The 18,282-nt window shown below is 50.5% G+C and overlaps 4 protein-coding genes across 4 annotated transcripts; 2 read left to right on the top strand and 2 right to left on the bottom strand.

The window, feature by feature from the left end:
- Positions 1-911: 911 nt before the first annotated feature.
- Positions 912-5,549, bottom strand: J4E82_007620 (uncharacterized protein; the record flags this gene model as incomplete). The annotated part of the gene is made up of 6 exons (XM_051733864.1): positions 912-2,611; positions 2,912-4,070; positions 4,127-4,194; positions 4,619-4,961; positions 5,011-5,345; positions 5,543-5,549. The coding sequence occupies 6 exons, from the start codon at positions 5,547-5,549 to the stop codon at positions 912-914; spliced, it is 3,612 nt and encodes a 1,203-aa protein (XP_051586389.1).
- Positions 5,550-7,327: 1,778 nt separating this feature from the next.
- Positions 7,328-8,294, bottom strand: J4E82_007619 (uncharacterized protein; the record flags this gene model as incomplete). Its single annotated transcript, XM_051733863.1, has 2 exons — positions 7,328-8,113; positions 8,166-8,294. The coding sequence occupies 2 exons, from the start codon at positions 8,292-8,294 to the stop codon at positions 7,328-7,330; spliced, it is 915 nt and encodes a 304-aa protein (XP_051586388.1).
- A 1,236-nt stretch (positions 8,295-9,530) lies between these two features.
- J4E82_007618 (uncharacterized protein) lies at positions 9,531-11,068 on the top strand (the record flags this gene model as incomplete). Its single annotated transcript, XM_051733862.1, has 2 exons — positions 9,531-10,767; positions 10,821-11,068. 2 exons carry the CDS (start codon positions 9,531-9,533, stop codon positions 11,066-11,068), a joined length of 1,485 nt encoding a protein of 494 aa, XP_051586387.1.
- Positions 11,069-12,261: 1,193 nt separating this feature from the next.
- On the top strand, positions 12,262-13,578 carry J4E82_007617 (uncharacterized protein; the record flags this gene model as incomplete). The annotated part of the gene is made up of 2 exons (XM_051733861.1): positions 12,262-12,486; positions 12,607-13,578. 2 exons carry the CDS (start codon positions 12,262-12,264, stop codon positions 13,576-13,578), a joined length of 1,197 nt encoding a protein of 398 aa, XP_051586386.1.
- Positions 13,579-18,282: the final 4,704 nt, after the last annotated feature.

Genomic DNA, 18,282 nt, shown 5'->3' with positions numbered 1-18,282 from the left:
CGCTTAACCGGTGGGTCAATCAGCAAAGGAAAAGGATCCAGATGCACTGGCAAGATCATAATCGGACAGGAACCGGGTGTCGGCGATGTCCTTGGAGAACATACTGGAAGCACGTATCATGATCACAGCGGGGTAGCCTGGAGCCAGTCAGAATCTACAGGAGAGATGTATGGTGATGACATGCACACCGATAACAGCATCGTCTCCTTCTACCTCGGCATACTGCTAACCCGGACGACTATCCATTAACAAGAGATGAGTATTGACTGTCCATCCATAGACACTATCTGTTTTCAATGGTACCATGTCCTTGCGAGGCGACGAGGCCAATGATCGACCATGTGTGACGGTCGAACTCGCGTATTTCAGCATCCCAGACATAGCATCACCAGTTGAATACCAGAAACCGGGTGTGTTCAAACGCCTCTATTTCTAATCAGACTTGCCGAGCAGCTAAACTCATGCAGCTGGCTCCGAATTAGGACATTCGCATTCGTATAACCAGGTCTCGGAGGGCGTAGCATCGGTCGTACGAACCCCTGCCTGTCACGGCACTCCCGACGCCTCACTCCTGCGTTATCGACCCAACGCTCTGGTAGCGCGCTCTCGATTCGGGTTAAAAGGATGACAATCCACGTCCATATTTGAACATACGTGCATGTGCCCCATGACGGCAGAAAGAGCAAAACCAAGGCCAGAACCGGGATATCCAGACGGCTCTGACGTCTAGCCTCAAGCCGCTGCTCCACTAGGCAGCAGCCGGGGGTAGGCGAGAAGGCAAGTGCTGCCGATCAAGTTCTTACTCGATGTCGTGCATGAAGGCTGCGTAAACGGTGGGCGAGTTGGTTCGAGGACAAGAGTAACGAGATTTGGCGTGCCGTGAAACGATGATCATCGGCCTTGGTAGTGATTCAATACGGATTGCTTGACTTGTCGGCCCAGAGATCTTTCCAAAACTGCCTGAAGCCGTATTGTTTCTCGCGACGTTCGTCTCGCACGCGAACCGGCCCTCCAATGATGTTGTCCAGCACGCTCTTATGGCTGGAGCTCTGCCAGCTATCCACTTTCTTAGGTGGTTTCCGCGCACGCTCGAGGATGGCCCCGGCAAGCTGAGGCGCGACGTCGGCGAAGCAGGAGTTCAGCTCGCGTTGCAGGTTGAAGTAAGGTCTCTTAGCTAGCTCGGGTGCTAGGAGATTGTAGCTGCGCGCCTTGTCGTTCAGGTCTTTGATAGCGACTGTCCAGTAGCTACCTTCAATGCGTTCCCAATCAGGGTCACGGAAGGGATAAGGTGCAGGTGGCACTTCCGGCTCAGGCGTGGGGACAGGTACTTCCATGGTTTGCGTAGTCGTATCTGCTACAGTGGCTGCTCCTGGGTCCTGCGCTACAGCTTCTGGCGACACATCGAGGGTGACCATCTTCGCTACAACCTCTTCCGTGACCACGGGCTCTCCGTTCGACCCTTCGCCTGCTGGATTCACCTTCAGCCCTCCCGATAACGTAATCTGTGACATATTCCCATCATCGTCCACAGTGGTAAGCGTCTCTTGTTTCCTTTTCAGAGGATTCGCAATGAGCTCTGCCTTGGCAAACGCTTCTGCTCTTTTGATTTGGTCCAGCAGTGATCCGCCCTTACTGGCTATCACACGCGCAGCATGTCTCTTCCAGTCCGCCCGTAAACGACTCCTAAACTTGCTTGCTGTCGATGTGAGCTCTTGTTGCTTCTCGATCCACGGCGGCACAATTTCCTGCTTTTGTATAATCTTGTTCATGAAGTACTCGGTCGTATCGATGAATGGGCTCGATGCGTTGTAGTCTCGCTCCACGTTTGCCGTCTTTCCACGAGCTATGTTCTTGAACTGGCCACGAGCAATTGCATCTTCGATCCTTTTATTCGCAAGAGAGGCAAGTCCTTGGATGGACCCAGGAACGATGGCACGCGCATGCGGTTCGAAGCGATCTTTGAGCTCCTGCAGGCGCTTCTCCCGGTCGAAAGCTTCCATATTTTCGTCGTCTTTGATTGTTGCATACACGGTACTCCTGTCGCGTGCATTGGCTAATCGCAAGCCACGACCCTCTTTGCTCCGACTATGTCCGGTGTCAATCGACTGCGGTATCGGCACGCCGGGCATTTTCGGTGGTCTCCCTAGTCGCAGCGGCTTATGGGCATCGTTCAGCATGCGCAGGCTAGCATCGTGGAGAGACTCGGTGCCGGTCCACGCTTCGGTTGTGGCAAGGTCGCGCGTGTGGCGAGAGGCGTAGTCGGGCAGCTCTGCTTCGGAAGATCTGAGGTTTGCGGATGCGATGCGCTGTTCGAGTTGTGCCTTGAGGTCTGCACTAAATCCTGCCTCCTCGACAGCCTTGATAGCGCCATGGCCTCCAGATTCCAACGCTTCTTCGCTCATATTACGCATTCGTCGCGTGAACGCGCCTTCCTCCTTCTCAGCTTCTACTCCTGACTCCTTCACTCTTTCCCTGGTGCCTTCTTCCTCATGTTCTCCGTCATCTTCCGGTTTGTGTTGTGTGGCCGTCTGCCCATATCGCCTCAGAGGCCTAACCGCTGCGGCTCGGGATGAAATGAAGACATCGAATCTTCGGTGCGCGCGCAAACGGCCTGCGCAGATATATTGTCTCGGAAAAGCAAATGCGGGCATACAGAAAAGCCAGGGTACAGGAATGCGATGTTGAAGGAAAGTTCGCCGTTGGAATTGAAGAAAAGGCAATGTCCCACGTCATGAGTGGTGGCCAACTCCAATGTCTAGCGCGAGGCTTATCGATAGCTACACCAGCCGAGGCTTAGTTGTTACCAGTACCTTGACACTTCTTAATCACGAAACTATATTGTACGCCTTCATGAACATTATATGGATTTGGCTAAATTACCCAAGTGGTGAACTCGTATACAATCACCCACCCGCACCACCACCCTCAGTAATACCGGCAATTATCAGATCCAGCAAAGTGTGTCTCTTTTCCTTTTCGCTCTTGATCATGCACATGGCAGTAGCGACGAATACTTGATAAAGCGTGCTTCTCTTCATCCGAGAAATCCTCACTGCATCTTCCTCTTCACGTTCTTGTTCTGGCCGAGCTAGGATGGATGGCGCGAATTCGTCAACCAACCGCAAGATAACGGTGTCAAAGAACTCTAGAGTACCATTTTTCCTAACTGCAATGGACGACGTGTACGTTCCTAAACATACCTCGACTTGCGTTTCTTCCTTCTCTTCGAGGACTGGTAACTTGGCTACTAGCTTCAAGTGGTTGAAGCGCAACATGAGCCCACAGGTTCGAGATTCCTGGACAGAACCTGTTCCTTTCCAGAAGAAGTCGATGCCTGCATAGTGGAAGTGATAGCATCTTGTGTGACGGGATAGAGGGTTTTTCCACCGCAGGTACACTACCTCGTTGGCCATCGCAGGCTCTCCCGACTTGACGCTGGAGTCTTTAGCCACATCAGGATCCATACCGTCGCCAGTTTGGCGTATGGCTTTTACAGAGTGTACGTAGTCTTTACCCGTCTCACCCCACAGTCTCCATGTTCGGACTTTATAGCCTTTGAACTTGTGATCGTCAAGCTTGAGCGCTTTCTTGTCACCTCCATTGTGTCGCCATCCAACTACCCCACGTGGGTCGATTATGTCGGGTATAGATGGAAGTAGCTGGAGCTTATACTCCTTCCACCAACAGCCCTCGTGTACTAGAACAGCAGGTTGTGCCATGCGCTTGCTGTTGCCCATGTAAAGAACACGGGGCGGCACATGGAAAGCAAGATACGGTCGGTGTAGGAAGAAGGCATTGTTGTCTGGTTCGACACGAGGAAGACCGGCGTCTTGACGTTCCTTCCGCTCCTTATGTTTCGCTTTTTGCTGCTTAACGGTAGGACCAGAACGCTGTTCTAGCACAGGGTCAAGGATTGGTGAGATACACTTGTGACACCCGTGCTTGTCGTAGACATGAAACGTCGATTTTGGTCCATTGCTGGTTAGCAGCTGAAGATCATCTTCCATAGGCAGACGGGTGATCTCGACGTCTTCAGTTGATGGTAAGGATTTCGTTGTGATCGTAGGACCCTAACTTAGGTCAACATAGATGCAGCGAGAAGTTACGGATATCAACACATGTATACCTTCCTCTCGTCTGCTTCGTCAAGCTGGACCGTAGCGGTGTCTTCTGGCTTTACAGCAGTCGCCATAGCTATCGATTACAAGATTCATCTCTGGTGCCTAATGAACTTAGCTAGTTGCTCTGGCTAGCATCTTCCTATATGTTGTGGTCCCCAAGATCACCAGCTGATGCACGAGGGGTCGTGCCAAGCCTGCTGTGGAGGCTGAGCTTCTCGCTTTGCTCGTGTTCATGCTGCATGACATGCCGTCCAATTGGAGTCTTGCGGCATGTATTGCTTCAGGTAGTGCGCGAAAGTTCTATTGGCCAACATAATTCTGAAAGTATGCAAGCACATGCATGGGGTCGTAAGGCAGACCTAAGGCGGGGTCTGTAGAGAGGCGTATGGGTGCGACACCTCGCGATCGCACATGCGGTATATCGGAGCTTTTGAGTGTTGTGATACGATATCAATGTACCTTTCAAACAGTGTAATTCCAGCATGCTATTTACTGACTCTCAAGCACCCTCTTCGCGCCGTCACTGATGCGCTTAACCTCTTCGTGTCCGTTCTTCACCACCTCTTCCATCTGCTTCTTCGCCTTTTGAAGATCATCTGGCAGCACGGAGCGGTTGAGCTCAAAGTTCCTCAACCTCTTGTTGTGGTCCTGTCGCTCCTTTTGTATATCTTTGTCTGCGCGCTCCGAGGCTTTAACGGCTTCCGCCACGGCCATGCGACGTGATTCTCCGGTTGGAGGTGGTAGCGGGACTTGGATCGTGAGAGGGTTGGTGGGCTCGGGTGTAAGAGGCGTGAGCGAGTGCGGTGAAGCTGCGATCGCGGTGCTGATGGGCTTGATGTGCTGTATGGAATCAATGCCTGATGCTGTCGTAGTGGTCGCTTGTACGTACCGCTTCTTCTCCACAAATGACGTTCAGCACTCTCCCTCTCGGGACGACTTGTGCGATATCTCCCAGTCTCACACTCTCTTTGCCGTGTCCTGCCGTGCCTAATTGCACCTTCAAGCTCTCCACAATATCCGGGTTCATCCTTCCTCCACCGCGCAGCTGACTAAGATCATGCGTGAGCTTCTCCAGGGCCCTGAGGATCCGTGCCTCGAGCCCCGAGATATCGTAGGCTTCATCGGTAGGTGTGCGGGGCCCTGGGTTGGTCACAGGCGGAGCTGAGTCGGTTCTCGCACGGGTTTTATTCGCTTTACCGGCCTTCTTTTGTAGGTGTGTGCTCACTGAAAAGCTCCGAGCGGTATGAGAAGAGCATTGTGGTGTTGGGCGCAAAAGAGGACTGAGTGGTGTGAGCGGAGGGGTCTGCGCAAAACAGCAATTGGAGCTTACATTCTACGGCTAGGCGCCTCAATTACCCTCGAAGATGCGCATAACGGGCTTCTTGAGCTAATACGTAGTACTACGCGTGGTATGGCGGTACGTGACATGACTATCGATACTGAAGGATATTGGGTTGCTTGCTGGTACAACGGTTTGGGAATGCACGGACGATGTTTAGCACGCGACTGGGACGTCATCGCGTCGCGACCATGCTCAAGACAGCTCTTGAACATTCCATCATGACTTCTTCCACGAAACACTCAACTCTCCGTTCCATTTTCCCTACCATGCTGAAGTCTCAAACAACGATAACTATATTACAGCGTACCCTTGAGAGGCAGATCACGAACCGCTTCACCCGTCAAAGGATCCCGATACCAATTCTCTTCTGGATCGTTCAAGCACTCGCCCACTGTCACCAGCTTGAACCCACGCTCCTTCGCGTTTTTGATCATGAATGGCGTCCAGCGATACACCGATTGATTGTGAGTATCATGCGCTAAGCCCATCCAGGCGCGGACTCCCTGACGGTTACCCTTACTCGTAATTTTTGCCATAAAATGTTCTTCGGAGAAGGTATAATTACCTGCCCAGTCTCGGCCCTCGATATCATTCGAAGTCTTTCGTCGGAGTCAGTTTGCTTCTTCATGTAATCTGCGAAATAGCGGGAGCCTCCACACTCACCACATGATATCCGAGCTCTCCGACGTCGGTCTGGCATTCGGCCCCGCAAATGTTGTAGGGTGGGCGCATGTACGTTGGGAAGAAACCCAAGATGTCGACGAACCCAATCTCTCCTTTTATCAGTTCATGTCTCCGCTGTTGCGAATCCAGCAGGTCCATGTCTGGGTGGGACCAAGTATGTCCCGCAATCTGGTGTCCTTCGTTGTACATTCTTCTTATAATCGCAGGGGTCTTTTCGCTGCGATGATTGACCAAGTCATCATACAGCTTAATGCCTGAGACGAAAAAGGTTGCCTTGACATCATGCTCCTTCAGTATGTCAAGCAAATCGGGGGTCCATTGTGAAGGGCCATCGTCGTACGTAAGCGCGAGTGTATTCTCCACTGTGCAACTTCTGAACTTCTTCCCATACGGAACATCTCCAAGCCTTGGCCTTGGAGTAGCTGACGTGTTAAATCCCGGTGGCCATTTAGAGCCATCACATGCTAGTCCAAACTCTTCGAGGCACATCGGTACGCCAAGATGATTCGAATCAGACATGTGGTAGCCCTACGCGTGTTGATTAGCAAAGTAACGGATGCGGAGCGTTTTTGGCTACTCACATCTTCCTCGCAGCAATGGCTACAAGACGGCTGGCGAACTCCTGGTCCACACCTTCCATAGGTAAGGTTCGTGACGCTGACGAGTGGCTGTGCTATGGGACATACGTTGCCCAGCGGATAGTAGTAAAGTGGATTAAAAGCACCCAATGCATTACTCATGGTGGGTTGAATATCTGGCTGACTGACTTGGGGGATAGTTCAGCTTTTGTAAATCACATTTCGGTGGTAGCAATGTAAGGTAAGACGATTGCGTGCGCTTCTCGTCGGAATTTCCATGTTCGAATTAAACGTTGGTTGCGATACCCATCCTCACCGCTTTTGGATCTTGAGACTTCCATTAGCCACTTGAGCCGCACGATACCACAGTAGGCCCGATTTCAACGGATTCGTTACAGAATTCGCCGGTCGTGCTGCAGGAAGGATCTTCCCTCTCGGACATTTACGCGGGCCGATAGTTTCGTCCCTCCGGCTGAGTACCTTCCTTCAACTAATACTGGATATCCAAAAGGTGTATCCCATGACACAACGGCCAGCTGGAGATAGTTAAAGAATCTTCTGTAAACGGGACTCGGGCCGCTTTACAATAGCCGTCCAGTCTGTCATCGATTCCAAACATCAACCCGCACATCTGACAAGGTATCTAGAACATTGTAATCCAGACCGGGTTGTTTCGCAGCTACCACAATTGCGTCAAATGTCTTCAATACGTCCGGTGTCCATGAGCTTTCTTCCAGTTTCGGCACCTCAGGTATGGTCTCCTGGTTTACCAAAGGATCACAGAACATCAGGTCTACTTCGCCAGATTGGCGCATGTAGTTGAGTAATTGCAATCCGGGCGAATTGGATAGATCCGACTGGCCAGACTTGAATCCGACTCCTACTACGAGAAGACTGGGTCGGCGTGTCGCACCGTGCTTGCGCTGGGTATCTTCCAGTAACGAAATGAGAAGCTGGCTGGCGATGCGCGAAGGACGTGATATGGTTCGTTCATGAGCTTGCTGGAGGAGTGGAAGACTGCAAGTCGACATGAAGTATATCGGATTTACGGGTATGCAATGACCGCCAATGCCTAGTGAGGGATACATAGGCAGATATCCAAAGGGCTTGCTTGCGGCGGTGTGTGCCACCTCGAAAGGATCGATTCCCAAACCCTGGCAGGCGTCTGCCATCTCGTTCGCGTAGGCGATGGCTATGGTCCTTTGACAGTTCTCGTACAGCTTTGACATTTCTGCGACCTCGGGTTTGCTGACTGGTATGACAGTGTCGAACACTGTCTCGTACAATCGTGTGATAGCACCCAGCGAGCCTGGAACGATGTCGTCAAGTCCAGAGACGACTTTGGGAATCGATCTAGGAGGGGGTTCAACTCGGCCAGGGTCAATCCTCTGTTCGGGTATCTGTCAGTCGTCGATCTTCCCCTCTATGCGGGCTGCTTACCTCTGGTGACATTCCGGCAAGGATACCGCGCGATGCAGCCAGTGGTCCAAGGAACTTCCTCGTCATCCCAACTGCGACCGTACTTTCTATCACCACGATGGACTCGTTGTTCACATAATTCTGGAGCATGGCTATTGCGCTGCAAATGTGTGAGGAGTCAACCTTGCCGTCCACTCCTACGGTTGTCGGTACGCAGACGAGAAAGTGAGACGCATCTTTCAAGTCTCTCTCATCGTTTGAGAGCTTGGTATGGCGTTTCGAAGAATATTTCGAACGCAGTCTCTCTATACGCGGAGTCGATATATCGTAGCCAATGACCTGAAAAGTGGAAGAGAACACTTCCATAAGATGTTCTCCGACATAGCCTACCCCGATAATTGCGATAACAGGCGATTTGTCATACTCATTCAATGAAGAGATAGGCAAATCTGATGGATTTTGAGATGCTGTGAACGCTGATGAAGTCATGTTGCAGAAAAGACGAGTCAAACTAACGGATGCAATGGATGAGTGAACACAGGGGTTGATATGATGTGAGAATTTACGGTTATATTGGCGGTTAGGTCGTCAGTTCATCCTAACATCCGTAGTCCCGCAAGGCTGCACACGCACACGCATACGCACACTCCAACTCCGTCTCGAGACACCAGGCCATACGATTGTTGACAAAATTTAATTCGGCAATGTTACACTAAACTCAAGTCTCGATACTTCCTAAGGTTAGCTTCGGCACTGCAGCGGCCCGGAAGGCTGATATCACCGGTGTCACTCCGAGCGGGTACGGAATCAAGACGGGGAAGAACTCCAAATAGACGTTTTAGGGAAGACGAACCTGCATATGCAGGTCATGATACGACGATCTTGTAACCTGGTGCCTGGAACTACTTCGGAATTGTGTTTTGCATTTTATCCTGGTGTACACCGCCTGACACCACTATCATACCCAACGTTCTAGATACTTGAATGATGTGGAGACGACAACGCAGATCGCCTCTTGGCCCGTTATGCACCGAGAGAGTGTGCAAAGTACTAAAAATCGCATGTTGCTCTGTCGCAGTGTTCGTCTACCATACCACCAAACATTACGTCCGTAACGATGGAAATCCTAGAGACCACGAGCTCGGGGGCTCATATTGCGGGAAACATCAAGAGTACACCTAACAACCTCCGGAAACGATCCTTCTTCTTCTCGCCCCGGATTTTGTCTAGCGCAATCGAACACCTGCCAACTGTTGACGCGCGGCGGCTGAGGCTTGAGAAATATGTCGTACTATCTATTTTGATACCGTTGAAGTAAGTGAGCCACCACTCATGGTACAAGAATAGAATCGCTAACTATCAGAATGTAGTTGCGTCCTTATCTACATGTTCACAAATTGGTCCAAATTCTCTTGGTACTTGATTCCAGAACTGATGCTCCGGATTGTGGTGGATTGCACCGAGATAACGCTCGTCATTATCTTCTTCATCGTAAGACGATTGTACCGGCGCCAACCAAAAATACCAGAGAAGCCAGAGAACTTTGTCTACCTGCTATGTTGCTATAACGAGTCGTATCCAGAACTGATGACCTCATTGGATTCGTTGGCCGAGCAGCAGTTATTAGATACCCACAAGAAAGTCATTGTCGTGATCTGCGACGGCCGAGTCAGCAGCAAGGGTGAACCCAAAACAGCTGCTGCCTATTTGAAAGAGGATGTTGTTGAGCGTCCGTCAAGTAGGTCCATGGCTCAGGCGTATACTGCGTGGGACGGTGCTCCCATAGACGTTGAGGTCATCGAGGGCGAGTTCAGAGGGATCCCAATCATGTGCGTTATCAAAAACCAAAACCGAGGCAAGCGAGACGGCATCGTCCTTATACGATCGTTCATGCACAAGTTCAACCAGCGCCATTCGAGCCCTTCGTTAGCGATGCTTTCATCCAAGCTCTTTGCTGAACTGAAGAACTTTCTGGAAAAGGCGTCCATCCAGTCTGTGGATTATGCCGTTGGAATAGACGCAGATACCAGATTTGACACGAAGTGCGTCTTCAACCTGATACAGACAGTAAGAGAAGACGAACAGTGTCAGGGAGTGACCGGCTACATTCGACCGGATCCTAAAGCCTTGGGACCATTTTCATTTTCTTACCTCTACCAAAACGCCGAGTATCTGGTTGGTCAGCACCGCCGTCGCCTCCGTCAAAGTCTTACTAGCAGGAAGGTGACCTGTCTGCCCGGGTGCTGCCAGTTGTTGCGGGTTAATGAGTATACCTGCGGCGATCATATCCTGGGCAAATTCGGACATTACCCGAAGGGCACCGATGGCCTGTTCCGAACGATCCGATCCATGATGAGCGAAGACAGGGATCACATATGTCTGGTTCTCTCAGAGTACGCCGATGTCCGGACACGCGTATGCCTCGCTGCGCGAGCGTACACAACAGTGCCGAGTACCCCTTCGGTCTTGCTGAGTCAAAGACGTAGATGGACGTTAGGGCCACTTACGAGCGACAGTCTCCTTCTTAGTCGTAAGACGACAGGCTGGATCGAGAGAGTAGCCGCATTCACGTCCATATTGCATTGGACCGTAAACCCAGCGCTCTATGTTTCAAGATACTACCGTACGTACCGCTGTAGTTGCAACTGATGATACTATTCTGACATCAAGCCTTAGGACAAATTGACAACCAAACAAAATTCTACCTGATTATTCTTGAGAACTATCGGCTAGTTTACGACCTGCTGGTCGTCGTCGCAGCCTCGGATTCGGTTCCTGACATCATTCAGTCGTTTATCGGTTTCTGGATGTATGGCTTCTTTGGGCCGACTGTTAATTTTGTCACCCAGCTCTACACTTTGTACAAGTTGGACGATTTCCGGTGGGGCAAGACACGCATAGGTGTCGCGGACAAAGCGAAATAGAGCTGTCATAATGTTCCAGGGCTTGTTTTGGTAACAATACCACGCGTAGGACAAGAAAGTGGAGAGGCTGGGTTTCTTTGTTCCCTCCCCTTGCTTCTTGAACCCCTGAACTAGTCGCGCCTACCAATCGGAACGCCACCTGTTCTCACCCCTCTTGATACCTGACAGGGCTGTGAGTGAAACTTCCGACAACTGTTTGTGTGTTTACAGTTTGTTCAGCTATTGCATCTACTTCTTTTACGAGATAACCTCTTCTAGCAGATCACTCGTTGAGATTACTCGGTAAGATGATCCCGTGCTCACGCCTTTTCGCCTTTGTCTCGACAACCTGACAAATTCTTCCGTCACCATGGCTTACATGTCTGCTCGGCATGGCATTGATCGCCCCTCTCGTTAACGTCCTCCGTAGTACAGGTAGAGTGCTGACACCGGTTACTCTTTCGCCCGACACAGATACTACCCGCGAGCTGAATGGCTTACTCGCCCTACAGTAGCGGGTGTTAAGTAGACCGCTAGATAAGTAGCACGCAGGCATGAGCGCACGCAAATGCACCACAGTAAATGAGGCTCAATAGACCTTGGCGTTGAGTCAGTCGAAGGTTTTTGCAGGCGTGTCAAGCAGGTGATAAGGCCGCCCTGTCTGTCAACCACGCCTCAGCCACGGCCTGACATCACCGCCGATCAACAACGCATCACACCAAAACGCGGCTCCGCTCATTTGCTCCAACGCGCAGTCCATGCGTCTGCGCAACGGGGAATTCGAATGCACAATGAGTTTGTCAGATTTTAGAGCGACGGGATGTCCGTTGCAATGGCAAAGTAATCACATTCACGGATGTTTGGCCGTCCCGCGGCCAGTAAGGGAGGCTTGCTGCGACCAGCAACCTTGACAGCCTCGCTGTGCCCGCCGCCAGACCGCCCTGTTACCGCCACACTGGAAGGGCGGCGTAGGTATGGACGTTGCAATTTGCTCCACGATCTACCCGCAGGCATGTACATCCATTCTATGTAAGGTAGCCTACCCCAGGTTTCTTTCGTCCCGTTTTGCTTTCTCTCACCCGCCCGAGTCTTGATCCAACTTTGACCCACTTTTCCGGTGCTCACTTCACTACGCTCGACACTGGAGGACAGTCGCCGTACATGGCTCCAGTTCCAGCTTCACTCTTATCTGAGGTTTAACAAGATACGACATCATGGCACCACTTAGCAACATGGATTTGCTCGCCTTGGCAAAGCGCTTCCCCGGAACAGCTACGACACGCACTTCACCACCAACAAGAGAGAGTATGACGACGGAGGGCGGCTTTCTCGAAGCATGGGCTCAAGGATATAACGTTGGCAGCTTGATTGTTCTCATTCTGATCGTCTTCTGCAACTACCGCTCTGGCATATGGCTTCACAAGCTTATTCTACTCGAGGTGAGTGTTATGGATGCCGCGGCAAAGTGCTATTGCTTTTGGGTGGTCGCATGACCGCTTACTCAAAAGCCTCGCTATACAAATCGCTTCAACGCACATACGAAGTACTGACTGACTCAGCTTGTTCTTGCCATTTGGCACGGCACCTTTATCTTTGTCGAAGACCCCAACTACGGCTGGTACCTCAGCTCGACTGCAAGCCTGCTTTTTATATCGTACTTCCTCCACAACGTTGTATCGTGGCTCAAGATTCGGCCATTCTTGCCACTTTGGGGCTCTCGATTCTTCATCATATCGTTACTTTGCGTTCAACCATTCTGGATAGCGGAGGCATGGTCGAATTTTGCCTACTTCAATCAACTCAAAAGCGGCTCCACCGTCAATCTTCGCATGCGACCTTGGGAAGCTCTGGTTCGTGATCCCTGGTGGATCTTCACTACCTGGCGGCTCATACATGCTATCAAGAAGACTTATACCTTTAACCTTTGGACCCTAGTCGGCATAAATATGAGGTTCGGCGTCATGTTGGCATGCATGATCTTGTCCATTGTCTTCCTGCTAACCGACATTGCTGTCAGCGCCGCGAAGGTAACAGCCAGCAGCGGTATCAACCCATACTGGCGGTTTGCGCTTGTGTTCAAGTGCGCATCCGATACGATCTTCCTTGACGACTTCAAGTCCGTCCTAGATGATATTGTCGCACGCAAGTTCAGCTCCGTCGGTGATTCTATGCGTCGCAGCTCGATACCAGGAAGCGGGCCCCATAAGCGGTCGCGCTCTACCTCGCGCAACGACGAGTTCATCGAGTGCAGCACTCTCGAGCCGCCCGAGCCTTTGCCGTCGTATAGCGACCCTCCTAAGACCATGCCGCGGCCGAAATTCCGCTCTCCGTTTCCGAAGACACACACAGCACCAGAAGTTCCGACCATTCATATACAGCAGGCTGAAACCGAATCATCAAGGAATCCGAGTCAAGATAGTTGGGACAGTCAAGGTCCCGTGCTACCCAGACCAGCGCACACTGTGTATCGTAACCCGGAGTTAAGAGCGAACGAGAGCGATGGGAGCTTGCTAATCGGTAGGCTTGTCTGAGAAGGTTTTGATGCCCTGCAAAATCGTAAAACATCGCAGCCGGGCCCTTCACGACTCTTCATATACCTGTCAGCGATAGACGAGGTGTCGCATTATTCGCGCATCTCATCGGGCGTGCTTTTGAGCATACAAAAGCCTTCAAACCTATAGGCCGTAGAGCCTTCGAGCATGATGGCTTCTTTGTTTCTGAAGTAAATAGCAACACCTAGTAAGTCTGAACCCGGAATTCTTTACAGTGAGGGCGCTGCTGACAGTTGTACCAGAAGCGCTACAGCTTGCGAAGCTGCAAGCACCAGCGCCGAATCGACGAATTGCGGTGAGCGAAGATGGAGCAATAAGTTGAATGGGAGCGACATTCGAAGCGATTGGAAGAGCTGGCGAAAGAAGGACAGCATCCGAGAACGATGCTTTGCATGATACCCTGGCGCAATCTGAACCTTCACATCATAGTAATGAGCGAGTGAATACATAATAATTACCGTTCGCATAAAGCCATTTCACCTTCTTCGCAAGCCTAGCACACTTTGCAATACCCCGCGTACGGAGAGTCTTACGGCGCTTACGTCCACGACTGGTATTACGCGATTTCTCGTATCCAAGCCGCGCGCTAGCTTCGCTGTCGTAAGGCTGATTTCGTGAACATGAAAATCCGTCTCAGCCTCATGTACTTGCCTGACGAAACTTATGCCTTCTTCTAGTATTCTAGCAGGAGAATGTATACGACGTCTTGCTTTATGTGGCTTTCTCTGCAGACTCGGACGCGTAATGGAGAGGATATTGGGAATGGTTTTGAGAGTGTCCACGTACTCAGTGGTATGGTTCGATATGAAGCATGGAAGTGTTGCGAGGATATTAGGTGTAAAAAGACGCTCCAGTGTTCTTTCTGTTATCAAGTACTCGCTGAAATATCATCATCATCATCATCATCATCATCATAGAGGACGTTGTTTCCATCATCGAGCATGGCATCAAGAACAACTCCATCTAGCGCTGCTGCTACACCAGAATGTACCACCGCCGCTCCGGGTCCTTATGGCTACGTCCCACCATCCTCGTGCAACGCGCTCTACCTCTACAACCCTTCCTTTTCCGCAGCTATCGCCTTCGCCGTTCTTTTTGGCCTCCTTACAATCGTACACATCTTCCTTGCGATACTCCATCGAAAGAACTTCTGCTGGGTGATCATCATGGGCGCAACCTGGGAACTGGCATCCTTCATCTTACGCACCCTCGGCACACGAGACCAACAAAACGAAGCATACGCGACTTCATCGACACTGCTCTTCCTACTAGCGCCACTATGGATCAACGCATTCGTATACATGACCGCTGGACGATTGGTCCACTTCTTGCATCCCAAGAAGAGACTTTGGGGTATCGAAGCAGTGAAGATGGGTCGCTGGTTCGTGTGGCTTGATATTCTTAGTTTCATCGTCCAGGCAGCCGGCGGACTGATGATGAACCAAGAGAATGGGGCAAAAGCAATCGAGATAGGTAGGAATGTGTACATGAGCGGTGTGGGTGTGCAGCAACTTTTCATCTTGATATTTCTGGGGATGATTATAAAGTTTCATGTCGATGTGCTGGAGTTGGAGCGCGACGGCCAATTGTGTGATGCGAATGGTAGCAGGAGACGAATTGCGCGATGGAAGTGGCTGATATATACGTTGTATGCTGTCCTGGGGCTCGTCACGATACGTATCATCTTTCGGCTCGTCGAATTCTCGGCTGGTATCGATGAATCGACGAATGTGCTCATTGGGACGGAAGGTTATGCCTTAGGACTTGATGCCAGTCCGATGACGTTGGCACTTTTGCTGCTAGCAACTGTCCATCCGGGTATTGTGCTAAAAGGGCCTGACAGTGAAGTCCCATCGCGGAAGGAGAAAAGATTGGAGAAGAAGATGAAAAAAGCAGGGAACAAATCGCTAGATGCTCATATCCAACCGGGTGGAGCCTGTACAGCAGGACGTGGCAGCTGTGGTGAGGTGCTCAGGTGACTGACACCAGATACCCTCCAGCCTCTGTTTGGTAAAAGCCTAATCCGAACCTTTCTGCTGCTTTTTTCGGAGTCACCCCATGACGATGCGAGACTAAGCTGGTTTTGTGCGTCTTTTGGTAGGCCGTAGATCAGTGTCGGCATAGCTGATGTCTTCCAGATGCCGGTCGAGGTATCTTTAGAAGTCTTGATAATTGTCGAGAGTAAGAACACCAAACTGAGCACCAAGAGTAAGAATGGAAATATAAGCCATTCCCATCGTACTAGCACGTATTGTTCGCTGTAGAACGCTTTGCCCTGCAGCATTTCGTTGCTTTCGGAAGACCTCACTCGATTCGTCATTGCTATAGCAAGTTTTTCTACATGTCGCGTGAGATTGTTAGGTGCCATCCAGGGACTGAATGGAACATAGCGCTGGCAAGGTCCGCTTTCAAATTCTCTGTATCTGAGTCTGGGTATTGCAGAGATGTTGTTGACGCTGAGTGAAGCAGGGAAGAAATCATCAAAAGTAAACATGAGAGCACTAGCAGTAATGTTGTTGGCGCCATATTCAGTCGTCGTGTCGGTAGGCTTGATACCGTTGGAATCGTTTTTTGCTGGTATGATAGTAACGTTCTCGTCGTATCCAAGCCATGTTCCAACGCCTTCTCCAACCGGAATCTCCCATGAGACCCATGGATTCTTTGGCCCATTAGTGGTGTTGAAGTAGGATGAGATGATGCGCTCTTTGTATCCACCCAGGTCATAGAATGACTCAATGGTCTGGACACACAAAGAGAGAATACACTCATGAACCATAGGAGTTTTGTTTTGATAGACGCTTTCCACGCCATTGGCTGCGGAAGCTATTAACGCATTAAGAATAGGGTTGCGTATGCTCTTGAAAGCCACCGATCCAACATTGTAAAGACGTGATTTGTTCGAGAAAGTTGTGAGGGGTATCGTTCTAAGCAGCAGAGTTTCATCGTGGATATCGCTTCCATTGGTACGGACGGTATAGCCCGAGAGAAGGATAGGAAGGTCCGACGTTACGTTCAAAAAATGCCCACACACTGTGTTATTGGGGTAAGGAACCTTGGAAAGAGGTCCTTCCCAGTTCGTACTCCAATCTACCGTCGTATCCAAACAAGCAAAGGTGATGTCTATGAGGTCGCTGACCTCTTCACATTTGCTACAGACAGCAAGTGTGTCGTACGTTGGCCAAGTGCAGTTGCTGGTAGGGCAAGACAGGGGTATGTCTGGACGAAAACTTGTGCCGAATGGAATAGGCTTAGTACCGTTCATGTAAAGGAATTGTTGAACGACAGCCATTATGTCGGAATTATAACGGGTGGTCTCCCATCCGCCCGAAAATTCCAGTTGGAAAGGTGGATCGTAACGAATCACGTATGGTATCTCTCCAGGAAGTTCGTGTAGAGTCCATTTACTCGGGAAAGTTGCCACCTGTTGAAAAAAGGTGTCGATCGCAAGAAGCAAAACGATAAGCAGTGCGCCCAGCGCAGCCAACGAGCGACCCTTTGTTCGAAAGAGCAGCATTAGAGCGCCAAGGGGTCCTCTAGAAGCTTTGTCGAATATTTCAAAATCCCACATAGCCTTGGACTCGTGAAACCAATTCCATTTCAGTTGACCAAGTGCCTCCGACGTTGGCACAATCAGAGCGGCCGAAGAAACCTTACCCAAAACGTTGGTCCAGTTAATATACGCTCCATTTTGAGATAGAGGGTGATCTTTGATCCGAAGGTAGATGCAGATGATTGCGACCATACACGCCGCACTGATACACCAACTCACTATCTCAAACAACCACCTCTTGAACACATTGTTTGAAGCGTTGTAAACGGCTAACTTTCTCTCTATTCTTTGTGTGAAGTCAAGCGATGGGTTCGCGTTTTCCGACGGATTTGGCGAATATTGCGTATATCGTTTTTTTCGCCAGTCTCGTTGTATCCATGGTAGCTGATATCGTGTCGCCGTTGAAATGGAGGCCATTACTGTAGGGTTTGTGTCAATGAGGTGTGGAATTGTGGTAACTCATGCGGAATGTCAGGGTTGGTAGTCATGCGATATAATAATCTTTCGAAGATACTTGAGAGCAAGATAATTGTGAACAGGCGCCTACGAGGTTGTACAGTTTAAACATGAACGCCATGAGATCTGCAGTCATCATGGAGGTGTAGCGCTGAGTTTTGCATACTCTCTGCATCTACATCTTGAGCCTGCGCTTTGTTATCATCAGCCTATCGGAGCTTTGCTGTTAGCGCTGAGGCACAGCGTTCGGCTGAAAACTACCGGACGTGGTGGCCAACATTGTGTTAAGCAGTAGATCAGGCTAATCAGATGCAGCACCGAACTCAAGATCGGGGAGGGTGTTGTATTTCTGGTTAGAAATAGAGATGGGGTCTGAAGGGAGTTGGGCGAAAAGCGGTGAGAGCCAGCGGAGCCTGGAGGCGTTGGCCGATTTAGGGCTCGATTAGCACCTGGGCAAAACTTGGCCTATGATGACACCTGGGTTGCTCCTTACCAACACGTAGTGCTTCATATGTATTCGCAGGCAAGAAGCAGAGAAAGTGCTTGTGTCGTCCATGGAGCTAAGAATAATACTGGTGACACGACATGACTACCCGCATGTGGCATCATACTCAGTGTGGTAAGCAGGTATTCACAGAACATGGCTACCATCCAAAATCGTTTCATCTACATGTGGG

The sequence above is a fragment of the Alternaria postmessia genome (assembly GCF_024291825.1).
Source record: "Alternaria postmessia strain BMP 2775 chromosome Unknown scaffold_53, whole genome shotgun sequence".
In the NCBI taxonomy this organism is placed as follows: domain Eukaryota; kingdom Fungi; phylum Ascomycota; class Dothideomycetes; order Pleosporales; family Pleosporaceae; genus Alternaria; species Alternaria postmessia.
Note: the sequence above shows the minus strand (reverse complement) of the source record. Positions and strands in the feature narration are given on the sequence as shown.